General features: G+C 41.0%; 2 protein-coding genes across 7 annotated transcripts in view; one reads left to right on the top strand and one right to left on the bottom strand.

The window, feature by feature from the left end:
* Positions 1 to 1,255: 1,255 nt before the first annotated feature.
* Positions 1,256 to 18,670, bottom strand: ncapg (non-SMC condensin I complex, subunit G). 5 transcript variants are annotated; one of them, XM_085276879.1, is made up of 22 exons: positions 18,561 to 18,670; positions 18,141 to 18,270; positions 17,421 to 17,666; positions 16,756 to 16,984; positions 16,407 to 16,552; positions 16,231 to 16,315; positions 15,300 to 15,492; positions 15,069 to 15,218; positions 13,226 to 13,366; positions 12,280 to 12,403; positions 11,896 to 11,985; positions 10,864 to 11,052; positions 9,684 to 9,794; positions 5,643 to 5,762; positions 4,661 to 4,903; positions 4,391 to 4,572; positions 4,126 to 4,291; positions 3,646 to 3,813; positions 2,150 to 2,273; positions 1,825 to 1,872; positions 1,618 to 1,687; positions 1,256 to 1,512 (listed from the first exon to the last, which is right to left on the bottom strand). In XM_085276879.1, the coding sequence occupies exons 2-22, from the start codon at positions 18,246 to 18,248 to the stop codon at positions 1,386 to 1,388; spliced, it is 3,060 nt and encodes a 1,019-aa protein (XP_085133005.1). In that variant the 5' UTR covers positions 18,249 to 18,270; positions 18,561 to 18,670; the 3' UTR covers positions 1,256 to 1,385. The 5 variants fall into 5 exon arrangements, with proteins under 5 accessions (XP_085133005.1, XP_085133009.1, XP_085133007.1 ...); XM_085276883.1 differs by having other exon boundaries at positions 18,141 to 18,265; positions 18,644 to 18,657; XM_085276881.1 differs by having other exon boundaries at positions 18,141 to 18,265; positions 18,561 to 18,627.
* Positions 18,671 to 22,205: 3,535 nt separating this feature from the next.
* The window catches only part of fam184b (family with sequence similarity 184 member B), a 31,670-nt gene continuing 30,059 nt past the window's right edge, over positions 22,206 to 23,816 (top strand). For both annotated transcript variants that reach the window (XM_085276878.1, XM_085276877.1), the window contains exon 1: positions 22,206 to 22,825. In XM_085276878.1, coding sequence (XP_085133004.1) covers positions 22,559 to 22,825 — 267 coding nt within the window. In that variant the 5' untranslated portion in view covers positions 22,206 to 22,558. The remainder of the gene's footprint in view (positions 22,826 to 23,816) is intronic.

Below are 23,816 nucleotides of genomic sequence, written 5' to 3'. Positions count from 1 at the left end.
GATAAGTGAGAGTCAGAAGATTAACAGGAAGCGCCTGGCCTCGAGACGGAGAAGATGTCCTTTTAAATGTGTCAAAAGTCGTCAACATTTATTGTATTGTATCTGCTTTGGCGCATGAGGGGGCGTCATAAATAATAACCTGATGTTATAAAAACAACTACTTGTGTATCACTGGCCGGAGATCGATGCTGTCTGTGCGCAGTGTTCATCTCCCCACGCGTGTGTTCATTAAAAATCATTGTTTGACCGACTCTCCTGGACCATTGTTGTTTTTGTGCTCACCCTCAATATTTGAACCCGCAACACCCTACAGGGTGTCTACATGTATTAATGTAAATAGAAAACAAAGTGAAAAAAAACAAAAATAAAGTTCCCACAAATAACTATACACCACACATTTAACATACTCGCGGTGTGGAGGGCCTTGAGTGCCAAAATGATTTAATACATCATTAAATTTGTTAAATTAAAACTGTTTAAACTTAATTACATGTAATTTCATTTAAAACACAATTATTTAATTTGGTATTTAATTCATTTTGACACTCGTGGCCCACAATAAAGGCTATCAGTTTGTTGTGATTAAGTCCAACTCATTACTTTTCCTTTTACAGTTCAAACACAATTTAGAAATACATTAATAAACTGTTCTAAATCCCTACTATATGATTACTATAGAGTGGGGGGAGGGGGGGTGGGGGAAAAAAAAAAAAAAAAACACCCATCATGAATATGAATATTAAATTAAAATGTAAAAGTAAATAAATATATAAAAATGCAAGATTAATCCAGTCCAAAAGTACAGCATACTTACGTGCTGGGAAAACATTATTCTAATACCATAAAATTACCATGAAATACTTAAAATTGCTTACACTTTACTTACAGTATAATTATTTGTTTACCGTAAAAACCTGACTTGTTACTCTCCCTTTAAGAATTTATAGAAAATGTATGTAACTTCAAGCAAAACTGAAATACCATTTCCATTTTTATTCTGTAAGATTTCAATGATTGAGATCAGACCTCTCTGAATTCTTCACATTTGTGGTGATTAACATGGTTTAATTATGTACTGGTAGAGAGGGAACTGGTAAGGGAATCTAGAAAGGTCACATGGTTATTCAGGGCATTAAAACATGAACACAAAAGAAACATTTTGTCTTTGCTTCTTGTGTGAAATGGTGATTTGCTTTTTTCCCTGTTAAAAGTTATCAGGATATGTTTGCACTAAATTTTTAAAAAGAGAACAAGCTTTGTTAACTTTGATACATTTATTTAATGATTAAAATGACAAAACTTTAAACAACAAAAATGTAACTTAAGGGTAAATATGACTCATTGCCTGAACACTTGAGTCGATACAGAAAGGTAAATCTCTTTATTCAGGACACATTGGCCTCCTGGTTGATAAGAGGGTTGAGGTCCAGCTTCGTCTTCTCCAGAGCTGCAGTCTTGGCCCTCCGTGACGGACGCACCACGGAGGCCGACTCTGGGACATTTTCTCCATCGCTGTAGCCAAAGAGAGACGGTGAGACGAGAAAATGAGTAAATGCACTTGTGATGAATATGTTACTGAATGGGTGTTTTCTATTTTGCTAAAATCAGCAAACTCGCCTCTCCTCTGACGACTCTGCCCTCCTGTTCGGCTTTCTGCCACCTTTGGCTGTGCACGCTTTCCTCTGACCTGTGAAAACAAAGACTCGGGTTACCTCCCAGTGCTGACTCAACTTCTTGCCTCGGGCAGGAGAGGAGGAGCTCTAAAAATATAGTGGCACTGAAGGACTGCGGTTTTAGACGAGCATATAAAAACCCCTGCATTACCTCTTTTGGGTCTCTTGGCAGATTTTGATGGATCATCTGCCGCAGCCTCTGTGGAAACAGCAAACAGAGAACTCATTTTTCTGCATTTCCGCCCTCAGCCTGCTGCATTTTTATCTAAACAAACACCGAATGGGACGGAGCGAGTCATTTTTAATCTACTTAGCAACATGCTGGTAAAGTCATGTAATCCTTTTGCAGGAGCGCTTGTCACAAATTAGCATTTTAAATCTATTTAGACACACACTCAGGAGGTAACATAAGTTGGAGATGCTCCATGGGATATCAGATGGCCATTCCTATTTAAAGTCTGTGTTTGCATACGTACCATCTGCATTGACATCCAGGGGTTGTAACGCAGTGGTGCTGAGGAGCTCAGCCTGTTCTTTTGAGTCCGCCAGCTGATAAATCATCTTCTCCAGAGCACGGAGACAGACACGATCCTTCACCACCTGAAAGAAAGGAGGAGGGAAAGGGGTGAACTTAAACAATGGGCCTTTTAACAGACAGATATGCAGGTACAGCTCTGTGCTCCACACTACATGAGCTCGGTTTGATGGACTGCTGTGAAGGTTTTTCTATATATCTTGATGATTTCTGTCTTTTGACATTCACACACGTGACACTTTCACCACTAGGGGGGGGAAGCATGTTAAAATGTTTTTGGACTTATAGTGCCATTTTCCTCCCGTCCTTTTAACTATTCCTCAAGAAACTTTACAACGGTGTCCTGGCAAAAGGTAAAGAGGAATACGTTCTCGTTGACTTTGTTTAAATGAAGATTAAACTGACTCAATCCACCTTGTGGTACAAGCTGGTATTACATTATAATACAGCCCAGTTTAGCTGACCTTCAACTCCACAGAAAACACATTTTGTTCATAAAGTCGGAGCTGCTGTTTTCTCCACTTTATTCTAATGAGAGGTGTAGTTAATTCTGGAAATTTTTCAACTGTTTTTAAAAACACAACATGGACCTATGATGTCGTTCATGTGTCCCGTTACAGTGGCTAATGCTATGTTCACAATCAAAGTCAAAGGCATCACACTGCTTTAATATCGTCATTTGAGACAGTGGTGCTCACAGTCGCACTCTAAATGTGACCACAACAGCTCCACCCACTTGCTGTTTAAACGTTCTGTTTGCAAGGACAAAACAAATCAGCAGAAGTTGGCTTAAAGGAAGAAGAGCTAAAAGAGCTTATTTCAGATAAACCGAGTAGCTGCACAAAGTCTTAGTATAAGGTAAATAAGGATTATTTTAAACTGTGAATCAGTCCCAGGATATAAAATATGGAGCTTGAAATGAACAGAACATGTTCAATACTTTGATTTTGTTTTTTTGGTTGAAAACAAACAAACAAACAAACACAACAACAACAAAAAACCCAAAGAGCTTTTTTAATTGCAATTTTCACAGCTTTAGCTATAATTTGTGATTAGTTCTCACTCGTGTTTGCATCTTCTCTTTTTGGGTGGAGTAACTAACGAATTTCTACCTCTGTTTAAAGTTAGCTCAGAGAAAGCTTTTGCGGTCTCTCCCAGACCAAGCAGCTCCTGAGCATCTATAGGTCCCTCCTTTACGTTCTTTTTCCTTTTCTTTGTCAAGTTTTAGCAGTCTGCTGTTTTTTGGCAGTACCTTAGTTTAGCTTTTTATTTATACAACCTCGTTAAGGGTTGTCCTCCAGCCCATTGTGTGGCTCCCTCAGTCTCCTTCCACCTTTTGTTTCTTCCAGGCCTTCATTTCGTTTTTTGTTGATATGGTGAACTTGTTGCCAATATCACGTGGACTACGTTACAGTGGTGCGATAGCAGTAGGCTCACTTGTACAAGCTGCTGCAGCAGTGTCTGCAGGTCCTCCCTGACGGTCTCGTCTCTGCTGAGCTCTAGGTTGCTCAGAGTCTTTGCATAGAGGCGCACCTCGGGGGCTGTGGGGTCCTTCAGCATCTCGCCACAGATACGCACAGCCATGTAGTCATGGACACACACCTCCTGAGACATACACAGGTATACAAATACAATTATTCAGAGATTAATAATAACACTCTGTTCTGCTCACGCTTACTTGACCTGCAGTAATCGTGTGAAACATTTTGCAGACTGTTAGCTGGTATTTCAGGGAAGATGTATAACGAAAAGCTCAGTGAGGCAATAAAAACATCCTTGGTGTTTTCCTTGAACAGAGCCACAGACCCAACAGTAAATCCACACTCCTAATATAATAAGATTATAAATAGCTTGTTGGAATTTGGGTTTAATTTAAAATCTTCCTGAGTCTCTTCCTCAGTCTCCGATGTTTCTCACCTCAGTGTTAGTTGAAGGTTTAATGAGAGCTCCTGGGCGAGTCAGCTCAACAAAAAGCTCGACTACATTGTTGATGTCCACCTCAGCGAGCGGAGACGTCGCCGGAGCGTTCATCAGAGTCCGAACGGTCAGCAAGAAACTCTCCTCCACGACTTCCTGGTGAGCCCTGAAGCATAAAAACACCATTTTCATGTCACATGATCAGCTGGGGGAGATTCCATGCCAAATAAAAGTGACCACATCACTCAACATGCACATTAGTGACCTGCTCTCGCGGGCGTAGAGCTGGAAGAAGACGCCGAGGCAGTGTCGCAGGCGTATGTCGTCCTCTGTGACGGGATTGTACCACAACAGCACCAGACGGGACAGCATCTTGGCGCTGGAGATGCGGCCCGTGTACATGAGTTTGGCCAGGCCCTCCGCTGTCTCTGTCCGCAGGTCGGACACCTGAAGGATGTTCCCAGCACATGTATCAGACATCTATAAACACCCACATGCATACTGTAGTTTCTGGAGTAAAATATCTCAGCCTCACCTCACTGTCCAGGAACTCTGACAGCATCACAAGGATACTCTGTGCGGTGTCCTCTGGTACGTCCGCCTTCTCATCAGTTGCAACCGCCATGTCATCGTCCTGGTTCTCTGGTGAGGATTGGGAGGGCGGGGCCGCTTCAGTGGCAGCTGTTTCAGAGAGAAGCTGGAAGCCAAACAGCAGCAGCAGGTCGATGATGTCCCGCAGAGCACTGATACGGATCTTTACCTCATCCAGCTGAGCTATCTGGAAACACGCAGATACACACAGAGCACTTTGAATCAAGAAAGCCTTTAATACATGTGCGTTTTCTGTCAGTGAACAAAAATGACTAGAATCACCCCCCCGACTCCCCTCCAGCCTGCATAATGTTGTTTATTTTGCAATTAGCTACATTTACAAAATAACTGAGGATTAGTTTGAGCACAGCTCTTAAGCTAAAGGCATCATGTTTAGTTTATTACATGTTTTTTTTTTTAAGAGATTAATTAGCAATTATTTTATTTGCAGAAAGACTGACAGTAACTGAATTATTAATGTCATTAACCTCTTAGGACCTGGCGTTCACATATGTGGACATCATTTGGGTTCTCTAGACCAAAATACTAAATTTTGCTCTGATATCCACTTACGAGGACATTATACTGTCACTGTTCTATCGAAAGTTAAAACGAATGCCCTCATATGTAAATCTCATTTTTCTCAGAAACAAAAATCAGGTGAAAAAAAAAAAAAAATCATGTAATTCTTTGTTTTTACATTCATCAGGTTCCAATCAGCCCAAATAGCAAAGAGAAATTAAAAATGCATGCCATGAAAGAGTTTGGGACTTACGAGGTTAATAATCATTTAATCCGATTAGAAGGGAAGCAGCAATTTAAGTGTGGAAATGATATTAAGGCTTAACTTTCTGTTCATCGTGTAGCATCCTTACACATATAAACAAAGTGTTTCAGGTATCTGAAACACATCTATAAGAAGTTACCTGTAGCAGCAGGACCATGTGGGTTTTGGCTAGCTCCTTGCTGTGCAGAGCACATGTTCCTAAACACACCACAGCCATGTTGCGGACAGCAGGGTGTGCGCTTGCTATGCTGGGCAGGATCTGAGATGCAGGAAAAAACAGTGAAAGCAATCAATAAGGTTAACACTTAACCATTGTTAATAAACTGTGCATTGTTAGTAACAGATAAGAATAAATGATAACAGCTGTTATTTATTTACATACGTTTTGTAATATAGGCTTATTACTGATGAATGGGTGTGAAATAATAATAATAATAATTTTATTTATAAAGCGCTTTCAAACAAAGTGCTGTACAACTAAAGGGATAAATAAAATAAAAGCGATACAGGTAAGAGACACAATAAAGTTAAAAACAAAAATTTAAAAACTAAAAGCCATAGAATTAAGACATATAGGATAAGGTGAACAAATGTGTCTTCAACTTAGTTTTAAAAACCTCCACAGAGCATGCCTGCCGAATATCTTGAGGGAGGTTGTTCCACAGAAACGGGGCACGAAAAGAAAAAGCTCTCCAATTGTCTTTTTTAGGAACTTTTAGAAGGCCAGAGTCCTGAGATCGGAGAGCACGAGATGGAGCATAAAGGTGTAAAAGGTCGGAGAGGTATAGAGAGGCACCTATAGGTGCCAATCCGTTTAAAGCCTTGTAGGTGAGCAGCAGGACCTTAAAATCTGCTCGAACCTGACAAGGTAGCCAATGCAGAGATCTCAGAACAGGGGTGATGTGCTCAAATTTCCCAGTTCTTGTTAAAATGCAAGCAGCTGCATTTTGCACCATCTGTAGACCTCTAAAACTTTTCTTTGGTAGGCCAGAAAGAAGAGCATTGCAATAGTCAATACGGGAAGACACAAATGCATGGACAAGAACCTCTGCAGTGTCGCTTGACAAAACTTGTCTGATTCTGGCTCATGTTCCTCAAATGATAAAAGGCAGTCTTTGTTATCTCTTTCACATGAGATTCAAAGGAGAGCACCATGTTGAACCACACACCCAAGTTTTTTACCTTGTTCCTGCAATTTATGGCACTGTCATCAATTTTCAAGATGAAATTTTGGGACAAGTGCTGAAATTTGTGTGGCCCAATGACCATCAACTCTTTCTTTTCAAGAAAAGAAGCAAGAAATTATCCGATAACCAGCCCTTAATTGCAGATAAACAACATTCTAGTTTAGAGACTTCAGCACAGTTCCAATGGTTAAAGGAACATAAAGCTGCAGGTCATCAGCGTAACAATGAAAGGTTACAAGAACGTAAAAGAACACCAAGAGGTAGCAGGTACATAGAAAACAGCAATGGTCCAAGTACGGAGCCCTGAGGGACCCCATGCCTCACTGCACAGGTCTCGGACAGATCATTTTTAAAACTAACAGTCTGAGACCTCCCAGACAGGTAAGATCTCAGCCATGATAAAACATTTCCTGTAATTCCAATAAAATGTTCAAGCCTATCCAATAAAATGCAGTGATCCACAGTGTCAAACGCAGCACTTAGATCCAGCAGTAATAAAACTGAAGTGCGATCATTGTCTGCATTTACCAGTAGATCATTTACCACTTTTACTAAAGCTGTTTCTGTGGAGTGATTTGGTCTAAAAGCAGACTGAAATGGTTCAAACAGATTGCTTGTTGACAAATGCTCAGTGAGCTGCTTAAAAACCACTTTTTCAAAGACCTTAGACAAAAAAGACAGATGTGAGATGGGTCTATAGTTTGCAACCATGTCAACATCCAGTCCAGGCTTTTTCAAGATCGGCACTACCACAGCTGATTTAAAACATTCAGGAAAGACTCCAGTCGTCAATGAAGTATTTAAAAGAAACAGAATGTAGGGTCCTAATACTGACCACAGTTCCTTTATAACCCATTTAACCAAGGCAAAGGGTTAAATGACATTTTTTGACATTTCAACTTCCCTACGGGAGCAACAGCAAATAGTGCTCCAAGTCATCAGGATTCACACACAATATTCTGCACAAGCTCACAGACTACCTGACTTGTCAGCACATGTACGATGTTTCGCTCCACACCTTAAACTTCGGACAGTTCTTGCCCAACTGATTCATGGACGGTACCAGCAGGGGCCGGTTTTATCGACTGAACCACCAACAGTTCAGCATCACTAACAAAGAAAGCTGCGAATTCAGGAGAACCGAGTGAGTGAAACAGCATGACCCGATTCAAACCACTTTAACCTCTGTTAACCGCTATTAGAACAAATACTGCAGATGTGCCTCATCATGACATCCATAGTACAGTGTACATTTAAACGTGATATGAAAATATTGTCACTACTATGGGCATTTCTGAGAGTGCGAGCCAGCGTGTCAGTACCTAAAAAGTCTGTGTTTTATTCCCCTCATCAAAATAAGTTATGACTGTATGAAATTTTAAAAGCTGAGAAATGGTACGTGACACACTTCTGAGAATAAAACAAATAGGGTCTATGAGAAAAACACATTTGTAAAACAGAAGAAATAACACATGAATTCATTGGTCAAAAACTTCCATCTAACCTCAGTATCGAATACAGAATTATTTATTTGTTGATTGGTGACAGATGACAGTTTCTTTCTTCGTTTTTTTTGTAAACAACTTGATATGAAAATCTTCAGCTTTTGGACTTTGTGGTCTTGAGTTTTATCAGCAGCAAAAACAGTCTGTTATTTTTCTTGTGAAATCCCCTGATACTTTTTATGTGATAAATATTAAGAAAAATGAAAATGTTTGGCCAGTCTGTATGCACCGATCAGACATAACATAATGGCCTAATACTGTTCCCCCTTTTGCTGCCCAAACAGCAATAACCTGCGATCCTCAGTGTATTCAGACACCTTTCTATCAGAACAAGCATGAACCTTTTCAGCAATTTGAGCTAGAGTAGCTTGTCTGTTGGTTCAGCCTTCACTCCCAACATGCATCAGTGAGCCTTGGCTGCCCCTGACCCTGTTGCTGGTTCACCACTGCAGATCGGGAATACCCCGACAACAGCTGCAGTTTTGGAGATGCTCTGCCCCAGTCGTCTGGCCATCAATATTTGGCCTTCACCAGACTCACTCAAATCCTTACACTTGCCCATTTCTCCTGCTTCTAACACATCAACTTTGAGAACAAAATGTTTACTCACTCCCTAATATATCCCACCGATTAACAGGTGCCATGATGAAGAGATAATCAGTGCTACTCACTTCAGCCATCAGTGGTCATATTGTTACGCCCGCTCTGTGGATTTAGTGTCCCTTGTTTGGAGAGATGCAGTTCTGAAATGTCTTCAGGCAGTTTTGTACAAACAGGATGTTTAAGTTCTCCTCAAAGAGGGCATTTGATGATAGGTCGGGTAATCCATTCTTCTTCTTCTTCTTCTTCTTCTTCTATCTGTGCAGAGTATCCTGTGCCACATATCATCTGTGATAGCTGACATTTATTTTGCCTTCCTGCCCGCCAGTCATGAAGCTCTTTATTCAACACTAACTTATCTTGGTCTCACAGATCTTTTTCTGGCGCCCTCAGTTCCCCTTAATTGCTTTTTCTGCATCACATTTTTAACGGCTGAAATTTCAATCTGGAACTACGGTGGTATCTCGTCATAGCCCGCCTCTGCTTTGCAGCTATCAGTTTGTTTCAACACCCACCAAGTATAAATCGTCTGAATGAGCATCTAACTGAAGCAAAGTTTGAAGACTCAGAGAATCTGCCAGCTCTGAACCATCATCAGCTGTTTGGTTATGTGCATTGAAGTCTTTGGGAAAACCACCCTCTGGCTCCCTTCATCTGTGACCTCAATAAACTTTCATATACAGCTCATGCTCGTGTCCTAAAAAAGGGATATTTTTAAATGCTTGTTTTCTACAGGGTGGCGTCGGCTCAACACTAGCATGAAAGAAACTGAAGGTTTCTGGAAAAACAGATGTACAAACTCAGATCTGAAAAGGCGATCCTGCTGCCTTTACTATAGATCTGCATGTTTAGTTACGACACAAACTCAAGTGCTTGTTTTGTTTTTACCAGTGAAGACATTAAGGCGCTTGTGGTTGGACCAATCCGGGTCTTGATGTTCATTTGCTTCAGCAGCTCAGCACACATCGTTAGACACCTCAAAAGAGTATCTGGATCATTCTGCAAAGCAAACAAACACATACCATATTCACCATTTCATTTTATTAAAACGCATTTATTTTCTGTCATATGGATGCGTTTGGCTCATATGGAGATGGATGGTCATATGAACAAGGTTTCAAATAATGAGGTGAGTGAGCAAAAAGCTCAAGCTTCTCTAAACCAGGTCAGGTCATAGTAATTTCAGTTCATGGGTCACATACAGACAGATCTGATCTCCACGGGGATGCACTAGTAAAACTATTGCATCACACCCTATGATGTATAAAAACAGGGACAAATTCAATGAAAAGCCAAAATCTCCACATGTGAAGCCTGTATGACGGTTTATTAAAAAAACAAAACAACGAGGACAAAAGTTGTCTTTATGACTCAGCTTGTTGGGATCTAAAAATACTGAAATTATTATAAACTGTGTAACTAGTGCTGTAAGCTTTAATCTCGTTAAAATGACGCTAACGCTGCAAATCTTCATCAGCAAGTTAGCGCGGCTCGCCCTGTGCGTGGGGCTGCACGGTGTCAACGCGTTAGCTCTTTAAAACGTTAGCACCGTGCAGCCCCACGCACGGGGCAATCGGCACTAGCTCGCTAACGGAGATTTACCAAGTTAATGCGGTTATGGCATTAATGTCATTTCAATGAGATTCACGCTGACAGCGATTTGGGGTAGCCATCATGCAGCTCTGGCCCTGAGCTCACTAACTCCACCCCATGGAAACTTGGCACCAATATGTAGAAATATTTGGTTTTTATCGCGACTTCATGAATCAAAACTTCAGGCCATTTTCTCCATTTTAAGTTATTTTCTCAGAAGTTTGAGTGATTGTGTCAAAATATTGAGATAATATCCAGAAATCTTGACTTAGGGTTGGCATTTTTCCCTCCAGTGGCAGAAGCAAGCCCCCATACCTCCTGTCTGCTTGGGAAACCTTCAGCTTACAAGGGGTAACAAATCAGAGCTGGCATAAACAGGGGGTTGCCTTAAAAGGAGAGGTCCATGAATGGAGCTAGAGCTGAGCAAAAACTGTACATTTAAATGCAGAGGTGATGTTTCTGTGTAGCTTAATACCTTCTCTGTGCGGACCTCCTTGTCAGCCACTTGGTTGCTTTCAGCAATGTCCTGGAGAATCTGGTTCCTGCGATTTTCCAGATCTGTGATGGAGTTCTTCAGCTCTGCCGCCTGGCTGAACTCCTGGGCGGAGATGCAGTCCTCCAGAGTTTGTTTAGCCTCTAAGATACGCACCTTCACTTCTGCAAGCTGGGAGCGAAAAGAGGGAAAGAAAAAAAAGAAAAAAAAAAAAAACACAAACAGGTCAGACAATAAAAATAAGAGGGGAGGGTCATTCTTCAGCTGAAGCACGCTCAAGAGAGGACTGTTGAGATGGAAAACTGCACCTCCGCAAACAGGAAAAACAACAGCTGATGCTCTGGAGAGGCTACAGCCCTCTGGAGCCTTCTTTGCCTTTACTCACTGAAGAATAAAAAGATGGGAGAGACCAGGTGCACAGAGCGGACAGAGTAAGTGAACACCTGGGCTAGGATTAACTTTCTCAACAGCCATTTTGAACCCAACAGATTTCAGTATTTAGTGAGGAAACTAAGGTACAGTCACAACTGAGAGTAATTCCCTCAGAGCGTACGTGTGCATGGAGCTTAAGCAAAGGGAATGAAGCAAAGAAGGGAGAGCTAATGAACCAGGATTTACCAGGCAAAGATACGTTTAGCGTACATGACATTCACCATCCACCCCGCTAGTTTAAGTGGGCTTGGCCTTAAATATAAACCATCTGCCAGCTGGATGTAGAGCAGGACAAAGAAACAGAAAGGGAAGGAATATAAATGGAGCAGAGAGCAAAAAAAAAAAAAGGCAAAAATCCAACTAATTAAGAAATTATTAGACTGTAATCTGGTCGTCAGTCTACATGGTGTCCTTTAATAGAAAGGGATTTTTTTTTTGTCACCTTCTCACTTTTAACTTCTATAAAGTAGAATTGTGCAAAGATGCTGTTTAGCTCTTCTATTTAATCACAGTGAGACAACTGGACGGGTTTCCAGAATCAAATTGCTTCTGGGCGTTTTCATTTGGCAGAGTGTCACCCACCTGGACCTGCTGCCGGCGTCTCTCGTTCTCATCCACTGGCTGACTGGCCCCTGTGATGGGCTCCCTCACGTCGGAGATGATTTCTGCCACCTGTGCGACACAAAGCCAGCTCATTTAAACATCAATCTGAGGGTCAATGATGCCACAGCTGAGAGGAAACCTGCTATATTTTCTGACACGTCAAACAAAAAGACCCCGGTGTATGTCCATCTGGAACCACTGATAAATAACTACAGCCTTTATCATTTCATTTCTGACTAATTGGTCTGTCAGCTGGATTCATAAAGGGCAGTGACATTTATATTTCCCCTCGTGTGCAAAAGGGGAGTTTAGATAACATGACAACTGACTATACAGTGAAGTTCATGTTTAAGCCTAACTTACAGTTTGGATGCGTCTGTGGTCATCGGAGATGAGGTTGAGGAGCTTCTCAGTGAGGAGGAAGACCAGAGAGGAGGGAGTCTGAGGAAGAGCCAACATGTCCTGCAGGACAGCCAGTACACGCTTCCTACGAACATGCACAGCTCAACCGTTAAATGAATAAACAGACTTCAAAAAACTAACATTATGAATCTCCTACCAAATTAATTAAGTCTTATATATAAACAAGAGCAGTCTCAGAGTCACAAGCCTAAAAACTACTAGCGTTCACAGACACACTCACACCATTCACACAGAATGGAGGAGTCGAAGATAAAGCCAGTGACCTTCACATTATTAGATGACCCGCTCTACACCCTAAGCCTCAAGCTGCCACTACGAACCAGAATCTAGTTCCAAAGCTAGACTGACTGCACAGGTTTATTACTTCCGAGGGATGAAACCCAAAAGTAAAATTTCACGCAAATCTGACCAAAGCCTCCTGAGCTATCCAGATAAACAGACAGGCAAACAAATCAAAACAATATTTAATTTAATATTTAACCAAACAGTCAGCTCACTGTCTAACCTGTCACAGCAGCTAATCTGGGTCTGAAATTTATTCATTAATTTATCTATTAGCTGCCTGTCAGAAAATAATCTTTACTTGCAGTCATTTCTCAAACAAAGAAAAGACAATACTTTCTTGTATGAGTTTTGTCAATATGAAGATCTCATACACTTGTTTCTTATTTCTGACCTGCTGTTTGGGTAGGAAAAATCAGAAGGGGGCTCTAAAAGACTTATATACCATTTTGGGCCATATTTGTTAGGACATGCTGATTAATGAAATACCAGACTGTTTGCATCACCCTCCAAAAACATCCTTCCTCTTTCCCAGCTGATTTCCACATGCATTTTAAGGTATTTTGCATCCGATTCACATTCCTCAACCTTGTTCTCATCTTACCTGCCACCCTCCTCGTTGGTGTCCAGACAACCAATGAGATGGATGAGATGTTGCGAGATGAACTCTTTGGTCATGACAAGCTCCACTTGGTTAAAGTCGGCCCTCTGCTCCTCGGACAGCACAGGCACGGCCTTCAGATATCTACAACAGTCAGAGTCAGACAACAGCAGCTCTCAGAGCCCATTCATTTAGAATAATTCCGCTACCCTGACAGCATAAACAAAATTAACGCTTCTCCCAAATGTCACGCAGCAGAGCCAGTTATCAGTCAGCGGTGGAGTGACTTTTAACCAACCAGCTACTTGTCACCTCACTCAAATTAATAAACCCATTTTACGAGCAGACAAATGTTAGATTTGCCAATTAGTTAAATCAAATTCATTTGCAGAGCATATCACACGTCAGTATTTCACACACTTACATACACAAGCACTAGACTGGTGATAAAACAGCTCTGTCAGTGCACAGCAAGGGTAGCAGATGAGCTGTCAGTCTGCTTGAGTATGGCAAAAATCAGCTATGATCACTTGGATCACTACTGAGATCGTGATTACCCACAGACTTTGGAAAAAATAGAACTTTATAAAGTGGATTTCTTTGGACTATAGATATCACTCAAATAAAAAAAGAAATAAAAAGCTTTGGCTTACACAGCTTGGCAGAGAGTTAGGGGCATAAAGCACCACGATACCAATTTAGGCAACAAAACCAAACAACAACATCATTACAAAAATAATGCGGTGCAATAATTGTCTGGTTTTCATATTTGCTGAAAACCACAACTGTTACTATAAAAGATAAAAGTCTAGAGGATAACAAAAAGAAACCTGCTGCTGCAAATGAGATAACTTATCTGTATAATTAACTTGTTAATAAACAAAAGACACAGAAAACGTCAATTTAACAAGGACTGCGAAGGATAATGGTACCCATCAAAAGCAAATAACATTATTTAAAAAAATAAACATGAAGGTGGATATGTCGTGCTTTTCTTTATTGTTCCACTGGTGCATGTTCAAATTAAACATGGCAAAAGTTTCAACTAATGGGTTCAGTGTGAGTGTTTTGAAGTCCATGCAAGCTCAGGCTTCAGGCTGCTCTAAACATGAGCTCCAGATATCGATCCGATATTTGGTCGGATGTCGGTGACAACGTGACGATCTGTGGAGAGTGGGAGAGCTAATGGCAACGCAACAACAGCATGGAGGTGTTTCACTCAAGCTACACTAACTACTTTTATTTGTGATTTGTTTAATTTAATTTAACTGCAAATTGTGGACATTTCAGCTGCTATGACTAGAAAGTCCTAATGAACTCTTTCTCACAACTGGAAAAAGTTGGATTGGTACATACCTGGATTGGATTGTACTTGACCTGCTGCACACTAAGGGCGTGTTAAACTGATTACTACTGTTTTTAAAGTATCACGTTTTACTCTTGTAACACACCCATTTTTATGTGCACTGACCATGAGCAAAGCAGGTTAACTTGTCTGGATGTAAAACTATATTTTATAATAGCCAGGTGAAGTTTAACAAAAAGCAGTCAGTTAGCCTCGCTGTTATATAAGCTTTGAGTTAGCCACACAGTTACATACAGAACGAGCTCCTCTGAGAACACCGGACCTGCCTTCAGATACCTAGAGTTACAACACAATCATTATGGCAACTGTATTTTTTTTCCCAAATAAAGCACCACAAAGTAACTAAAAGCACATTAAGTGCCCAATAAAATATTCCATAAATTCCACCAATATGAAAAGTTACTTGGTCCAGAATTTACACAGCACAGCAATAAGCAAGAAAACCACAATTTATAATCCAATAACAGTGGCTCTTCTTACCCACAGAGGTAGTCGGCATAAGTGGCTGCATCTGGCAATACTTGCTCCAGCATTTCATCACCATCATCTCCTTTACTCCTGATGAACTCACACAGGGCTCTCCAGTAAAGCACATTTTCACAGGTCAGACTGTCCTTTGGGATCAGCCTCCTGTTAAAAAACACACACGATGATCTCTAACTTCAGACATTTTATTTATTATTTGTTAGACAGAGGGAGAAGTGGGAGTACCTGTTGTCGAGCTCTACTTGGTTCTGCAGCAGCTCTTCAGTCGGGATGTTTTTGAAGATCGCTTTCAGGGTCTCCAGAGCCGTTTCTGCGCAGTTTTCCACATCCAGCCTATGGAGCAGTTCAATGATGTTCCCATCCAGCCGAAGCAGCCAGGCCGGTAACAAACGAGAACAAACCACCTCCCTTACCGCTTCTGAAAAGCACACAGGCTATCAGACACATATACAGCAGGACCATTCCTATCAATCGAACAAAAATACTAGCGGTGCCCAGTTCAGCACACTAGTTGATACACCGACGGTATCAATTTGAAACTCTTACGTCACTTTATTCTCAAGTTATCACATTTACAAGATTTTCGGAAAACTTGACCTCTGACCTTCTGGTCAAGATCACTGAGATTTAAACTCGTCCGAGATTTTTAGTAAATTCACTTATGTTACCAATTTCAAAATCCAAGGCAACTTCCTTCTCGAGTTATTGCCTTCACAAGATTCTCAGAAAACCTGACCTCGAGGTCAAGGTCACAGATTCAAATTGTGAGGTAGATACACTTCTGGTATCATTTTGAAAGCCCCACGTTGCTTTGATGTCGAGTTATCGAATTCACAAACTTGGATGTCAAAGTTCAATACCCCATCAGCCTTTAAAAGCCGAGGGGTAAAAAAGGGCTCAACTTCTCCAGTGTGTTTTTCATTTTATATTTGGTAAAGAAATCTCTTTAAATTTTAGATCACTCATTATTCCAAAGAGCTTTTTGCTGTATAAACAAACATTTTTGACAATGAAGAAAAAATAACTGGTGTATTAATAATTAAAACAATAAGAAGTAGCTTTGATTAGGGTTTTGCGTTACTTTAAGTGCAAACTTTGAAGTTAAAAATGCATCTTTATAAAAGTAGTATTATTTAACCACAAAAATCAGTGTTACCTGAGGTGTCATGGAGGCCTTGCTGCAGTAGGCTTACTCTCTGTGCAATGCTAAGGGCTTTAATGTGAACTTTGTCAGCCAGAACCTTAAATAGAAACACACATGGAAGTTTTAGTGCAAATCTCCGTAATCAACCAGCCCTTGCAGTGGATACATATTTTTACATTCATAGGTACCTGATACGCCAATTTGCGAACATTTTCTTTGATGTCTCGAGTGCGCTTGAGTACTTTGAGGAGGGTCCGAGGGGACATTGCAATACAGGACAGAACGGCACGTCGCACCTCGGCATTAGTATCGTTTTCCAGAATCAACATAAACGCTAGAAATAGAAAATAATTCCGCAGTTAGAGTGACAGTAACAAAGATACACAAACACAAAAACAAACAACCACGTGACAATAATTACTTTCTAAGAAGTGAGATTCAAGAGAAGATTAAGAATTTAAGACCATGTAGAGGATGGGGATTCAACACATAATTTTAGATAATAAGTCACAGATTTCAGCATTTAAAAAAACAAACCATTGATGGTCGGACAGTCTGGATCTGTTGGCTGCTGAAGGCGGGTCATGGCCAAAGCAGCCTGAATCCTCACATTGGGGAATTTGTCAGTGACACGGACCAGCATGGCTTGGTGGATGCGATCAAAGAGATCATCGTCAATCTGTGCATTCTCAGCCATACTGCCCAGCAATTTGTTGATCAGCTGACACGCTCTGAAACGTACTGCATGACTATTGGCTTTGTGGGACTGAGAAGAAAGAAAGGCAGGAAACGAGATGAGACGGTCATTAGAATAAGAGCGAAACGCACAAAACTCAGATTGGGAGGGAAAAGGCAGAGATACAAGAGTAGTTGTGAACATGGATTGGATCAGGATAAGTGTATGAGGAAAAACAGATGTGAATACATAAGGAATAGAAAGAAGTCATATGGGAAACCACAAAATAAAATTGAGAGGCAGTATAGACAAGAATCACATCAAAGCCTTTGTGTTCAAAAAGTCAGAGCAAAATCAGAAATGAACAAGTTTTAATTTTTGTGGTTAACAGATTTGTTTAAAAAAGAAAAAAAATGATACATTTTTAACAAATCATCATCAATAGGTCAAGAATTTGCTGGTCAGTTCATTAACAACACCAGAAAACAGTGCTCACAGGCATAAACTAGCATTATAATGTTCATACCTCCAACAGAAAGTTGAAGATGAAACTCAGAAATGGATGATCGTCCTCAGCATCATCATCTTCTTCTTCTTCCTCCTCTTGTTGCTGCTCCCCCTCCTCGTTTGTTTTAGGTGGAGACTGGAAACTTGAAGCAAACCTTGCAACGAACTCGATGACGTTTTCAACTGCAGGTTCACGCTTGTAGACAATCATTGCATACTTCAGGTAGTGCGCAAACTCCTCATGGAACAGTGATTTATCCTCAAGCTGAAGGAAGAGACAGAGGAAAGAAGGGTCCATGCTTATGAGATCAATAATAAGAACCCAGGTCATCTGAAAGACTTATTTAACAATCCAGACATCTCAGTTAATCTGAGATTAGTATGCTTTCTGTCAAACAGTTTAATACAAACACCTTACAAGCACTTCAAACTTCCAGAAACTTAAGCAAGAAAGAAGAAAGATGGAGCTGCCAGACAGGAGAAAAAGAGGAAGACCACAGAGAAGATTCAAGCACGTAGTAAAAGAGGATATACAGAGAGTACCGATAGATGTGACGGAGAATGAAAACCTGTGTACAAGCTTTAATTTCACTTTACTGTATTTCTTCTAAGAAGAAAGCGCATTTATACATTCTCGTATAAACCGAGTTATTTTATCATATTAAACGATGCACTCATTAATCCAGGATAATGTGAAAGACATTTAGGAAGAGACTGATAAGAAAGCATCATCTCGTACCTTGTTATAGCGGCTCTTGAGGCTCGCCACCAGCTTTGCCTTGTTATTGTGGCCCTTCTGAGCTCGCTGAAACGCCTCCTTGATGTCTATTTCGTTGTCCGCCGTCATCTTTCCTTCGCAGAAACCTAAACTAATACAGACAGCGATACAATGAGCCGAAGCAGGCTTACCTAGAGTAAACTCTGTCAGAAATGTCTCTATTAGCTAGCAGTAAAGGAAGCCGCCTGATGGTCTCTGGTGTCTCATTAGCTTCCTAAACCCACCTCGAGAGAATTACCAGTGAAACGAGCCGAGAAAAAAAACACAACGCAACGTAATTAAGTCACGCACGACGAAGTCCCTAGAGAGGCGTTTTATAATTATCAGACATGAAAAGTAGTATTAAAGCCAAAAGCTTAACGCGTGAGCTTTAAAACGTACCTCTTGGTTAGTTTTCTTCTCAACGAACAACCGCCTGTTTTTGAATTTTACTCTCGCGAGAACTGAGATGTTTGCGTACTTACGTGCGTCACGTGTATGGTTTATCCCTGTGTATGCCAAGCGGGTAAGCGATTCTCTGGAGGATATAGCAGACAAAAAATTTTATTTATTTATTTTTATTTATTTATTTAATCTGATAATCGAACAATGGATATTTGACCTCTTGTCGCTGCCATATTACAATAATTGTTTTAATGAGAAAACAACATAATAAAAGCTTCTCAAATGTTTTAATTAAAAAGAGCTTGTTTCTGCCACTAAAAATAATAATAATTAATTTAAAAAAAATTTAAAATGCAATCCGGCTTTCTAACTCAAAATTCTGAGTAAATAAATTTAAATTTTGAAATACTAGCCCAAAAGTTTGACTTATGGATGCCAGAATGTATATATGCCTAATATATTAGTCAAATATCATTATCAGTTTGTTGAATTCAATCAACCCATTGTCAAATAAGATGGCTACTGAATGATGCTGGATGTCATATTAATGTTTTACTGGGGAAATATTAAAAGATAATGTGATTAAGATATTTGGAGGTTTTATTCTATAGATCAAACCCACTGAGAAAACACTGATGGTTTTTTTCACGGTTTTGAAATATTTAACAGATTTTGTAGATATGCAAAAATGTAATTTAAGGGTATTTTTTGATTTCCTCTGCATTATGTTTATACTTCAAAATGGCATTAGACTAATAATTATTAGTTGAGTTCTTGTGTTTGTTTGTTTTGCTAACCCTTACCTTTTTTTAAACTTTATTTAGCTTGGTTTCCTGCAAGGAACTAACTGAGGTGACTAACCACTTTTATGAAAGCATCTCTTTTACTTTATAACAACTGAAAACTTATTCTCCTTAAAACTATATAAATACATTAGGTAATCATGTGGATGAATTTCTGTTGTACTGATGTTTATAATTTAACCCATATGTGTAATATATTTGTCATTATCATGCAGCCAGTGTCCAGGGCCACAGCTGCTGGACAGCTGTGGAGGGGACAGCTCACCCATAAGGAGGGCAGAAACATGCTTCTGCACAGGCAGAGAGGGCTCCTTATTTTATGGCATCTATTTTTGGAAATTAATTTAATATAGATGGCACTCTGTCAGACTGTTTGCTTTAGACCTGTGTGCATGTAGGCCGGGGATTATCATGAAGGTGTATTATCTTATTAAATATTTATACAATACGGGGACAAACTATCCCTGCATTAGACCACATAGCTACAGCATCAGAAGCCAGAGGGATGAAAAATACCCCTGTGTATGTCTGTAAATCCTGCAAAGGTGACAAGAAATTGTTTGAGATTCAAACTCTGAATTAACTGTAAGGTAATAAACACAATGACTTATCATTTAGGTCTACATATTTAAAGGCTTGGTTAGCTGCTCCTAGTTTCTCCTGTTTGTTACATAATGTGAACCACCAAAGAATGTGGCCCAATAATCAGTTTGTTTCAAATAAACTGGGCTGTCATTAGATCAAAACTGGATTTATAAAGGTGGCACAGCAACACACACACTCTCCTGGGGAACATTTAGAAAAATGTTTAAGAGGAATGTTTCAGAAACTGAGAGATTTAGGCCCAAGATGGTGCGAGTCAACTGTGTCCAACAAAATTATCAGAAAAACGTAAGTGGCACAGAAGGTCTGGCCAAAGCAGGTATTATCCTGCCAAACTGCTCTGTCATAAATGTTTGTATATGTCTGTGCTTGAATAACACTCGGATGTGAAAGGGTTGATGCAAGCAGCCTAAACAAGGAGGATGTTATAATGGTTAAGTTGGTTTTGTATATTTCTGATATCATGTACACTTTGTGCCATAATTCACTGGCACTGTGGAAATAGGGAACAAAAATGAGATTTTCCATGCTCACCCACAAACTAGCAATGGTCAATTTCTGCCTCTTCCTGAACTTGGTTTTGCTGGAGGTCTCCTCTAATTAAGGAGATGTTCTTCTCATCATTGTCGAGGGTGTGCTCATAGGAGGACCATCTGCTTGTTAAGTTTGTCTAATATTGTAGTCTTTACCTCACAATATAAAACGCCTTGAGAAAACTGCTTTTTTTGTGAAGGGATAGTTTAATTGAATTGTATATTTTTCTCATTTTTATTGTTGCTTATTTGTGACACTTTTTATGCAAACAGCTAAAGCCAAAGGTTTTCTGCCGATCTGAAAAAGTGCCATATTATCTCCGGTATCATATCTCACCCTTCTCCAGAATAACCACACACATTTGAGTTGATCCTATCATATCAGGGTTTACTTCAGCATCAGCTTAAAGGCCAAGAAAATCCTGCATTAGAAATTGAAGATTTGAACTTAAAAGACAGTGTTCAATAATTAACTCAAGCACTTTAACAGATAACGTGCCTCACAGGCTCAACTTTATCTGTAAATTCATTGCATTTATAAAAAGGATGCAAGGACCAAAAATGATCTATCCTTAAACACAATTAAAAAAACTAGACACTTCCGATTATCACATTTATCCTACGTTGTGACTGCCTGCCCTCTCCACGTCCTTTCCACCTTGGACCCTTGTGTTTTGTCATTCATTCTGTCTTCTGTGTGTATATATAGCCCTGCCCACTTTGGGAAGGGGTGAGGCACCCACCACATTGAAATTTGATCCCCACCTCCAAACATATTGTGCTATTATATCCATGCAATAACAGACAAAAATTGCAGATAAATTACAACCGGAAAAACTGTTTTCTCCCCGTCAACACATCACTGAAAATGTATATCTGCATAATGTTAAATAATATTACATGCAGTAAAATCTATTGGTTTAAAAGCCTGGTTTTGAACGATGGACATCCTCTCACGTACCTTTCCTTAATTTCTTTAAAAAAAGAAGAGTCCACTGTATTTTTGTCAGTAGTTACCTTTGTGCACATTAAAATCATTACAATTCACTAGATTTTCAGCCAGTTTCAAGTGATTTTTAGTTCTGAAAGCATATTCTGATTTCCCATGAGCTCCCTCTGGTCGGTTATAACCCTTGAAAAAAAAAAAATCATGTTAATGTCCCTGCATTTGGATCCTCTCATTACATCCTGACACTCTGCTGCATTTTTTTTTTAACCTGTCTCTGTCAGTCCACCAAACGCTATGAAAAACCGCAGCAACACATTTCTGGAGCAGGCTACACCTTTAAGGTGGAGAAATGAATATTTAGTAAATGGAGTCCACTCGTATAGTGAGTCACTGCGCTCTCATTTGCTTGCAAGGGTTTTCTTTGAGACAACGAGGTGTGCATGTGTACTTGGAAAGTAGTGTGTTTAAGAAACAAATGACTGTGTGGGAAGTTCCTTCATCTGTGCTAATCCACCCTTTATAGTGAGTGCTAGTAGTTGTTCTTTTTTTTCAATGAAATCAGTCCACAGTCAAAGCATGTGGTTTATCGTGTGCTCGTAGTCCACAGCAACTGACACTGCCCTCAGTGCTTCCCTTTTATCTGACTGATGGAGTAAAATCACACGACTGGACCCCAGAGACCCCCTCCTCCTCCTCCACCTCCCATCCGCGCGCTGATCGGCATTGATACAGCAGCTCCGGTAGGGGCGGGGCAGCACTGCAGCAGTGCGCCTCTCGAGCTGTCTCCGGTAATGTTCCATAGGATACGCACGCCCCGCTCCGCCCCTGCCGCGAGACAGGTGGTCGGACTGTACGCCTTCATCCTCCAGCGCTCCCTGTAGACTAAGAAGGAGGGGAAAAATCCGTTGACAACAGGGAAAGGGTCGGTCGGCGCGAGCGCGTCCCCGATGGACTTCCAGCGTGTGACCTCGGCGATCACCGGGCGGGCAGCAGGAGAGGGGGGCAACAACGGGAACGCACGAGGAGAGCCCCGGCGATTTACTCCCAAATGTTTTGCAGCGGATTACTCGAGATGCCGTTCGCGGGAGAGGGTGTGCCGACGGGGGAATGAGATGCGCAAGTAAAAAAGTTGACACGATTTCTGGTGGGGATTTTCATCTGCGAGGCGGCGGGATCATTTCTGACTATCCTCCGGGCTGGGAAGTTCCCCTGGGGGGCTTCGTTATGGCTTCAGGCGCCGGTAAGGCTGCACAGCCCCCCGGGCCGGGCTCCGCCGTTAACGGGACTGCGGCAGAGTTCTCCAACATCGAGCAGGAGCTGTACGACTATCAAATGCACAGCAAGATGTGCAAGAAGATCGCTCAGCTCACCAAGGTAAGACCCGCCGGTGACACCGAGAGAGGGAGGGAGGCGCGCCGCCCGGATGTCACTCCTGTCAGGCTGACTGATGATCCGCTGGCTGCCTCACACTCAGACACGGACGGCGCGTCAAAATAAATGAAAATACACATGAAATCCGTAGTTTAAAATAAATAAATAAATAGTAATTAAAAAGGAGCAGGCTGGTAATAGAAGCTATAAAGTCGGTACATAGGTCTACACGTTTTACATTCTCGGGATAACGACGGGAAAACTTGGATCAGCTTCGTGACTGACAGCTGCAGATCCCGAGCACCAGACATCAGGCAGCAATTAGAGCTGATGCAATTTTAATCAATCAGTAGATTTATGGATTACCTTCACCGTGCATCAATTTATAATCTGGGCGTTTAGGATATTAAAACAATTCCACAGCTCGCTGGGCCAGAGCCCAGGGTGATGCTTCTTTGTCTGACCAACAGAGAGAAAAACGACTCCAAAGGTGTGCTATCAATTAACTGTGGTGTGAAACAGATGAATCCCCACAGTTAATTAACAGCTTGGTACACCAACATGGCATTTCTCTGTGTTTATCAGGGAGTTTAACAGCTGCAGCAGCTGCATGTGAGGATTCACCCTCTCTGTATCTTCACAATAATGCTCACAGAAGCAGGGCATGACCCATGGCTTGTTGAGCTATGACAGTTACTGATGACTGTGCACTTCTCATCTTCCCTTGTGGATGCACCTCTGTGTCTTTAAAAAAAGGACTTCCTATCATGCACACAGGCCCAGGCAAACAAAGATGACACAGATGAGGGGTCAGCACTTGTGTCTGTGCTTGTTAGGAGAATTCGCCAGCCCCGTCCTTCAGCCTCTTGTGGCCCCTCTGTTCCTTTCCACCCTGATCTCCCTCCACAGAAGCCAGGACTTGTTTTTGTCTCCTCTGAAACTTCATGGCATGCCATGCCAGCCCCGCTTTAGCTCTGGGGCGACCACAGTAAAT

The sequence above is a fragment of the Mchenga conophoros genome, linkage group LG6, assembly GCF_057382185.1.
Source record: "Mchenga conophoros isolate Kocher_MC1m ecotype Shallow Benthic linkage group LG6, M_conophoros_male_GT1.1, whole genome shotgun sequence".
Lineage (NCBI taxonomy): Eukaryota > Metazoa > Chordata > Actinopteri > Cichliformes > Cichlidae > Mchenga > Mchenga conophoros.
The sequence above is the reverse complement of the archived record's forward strand: the minus strand, read 5'-3'. Positions and strand labels throughout refer to the sequence as shown.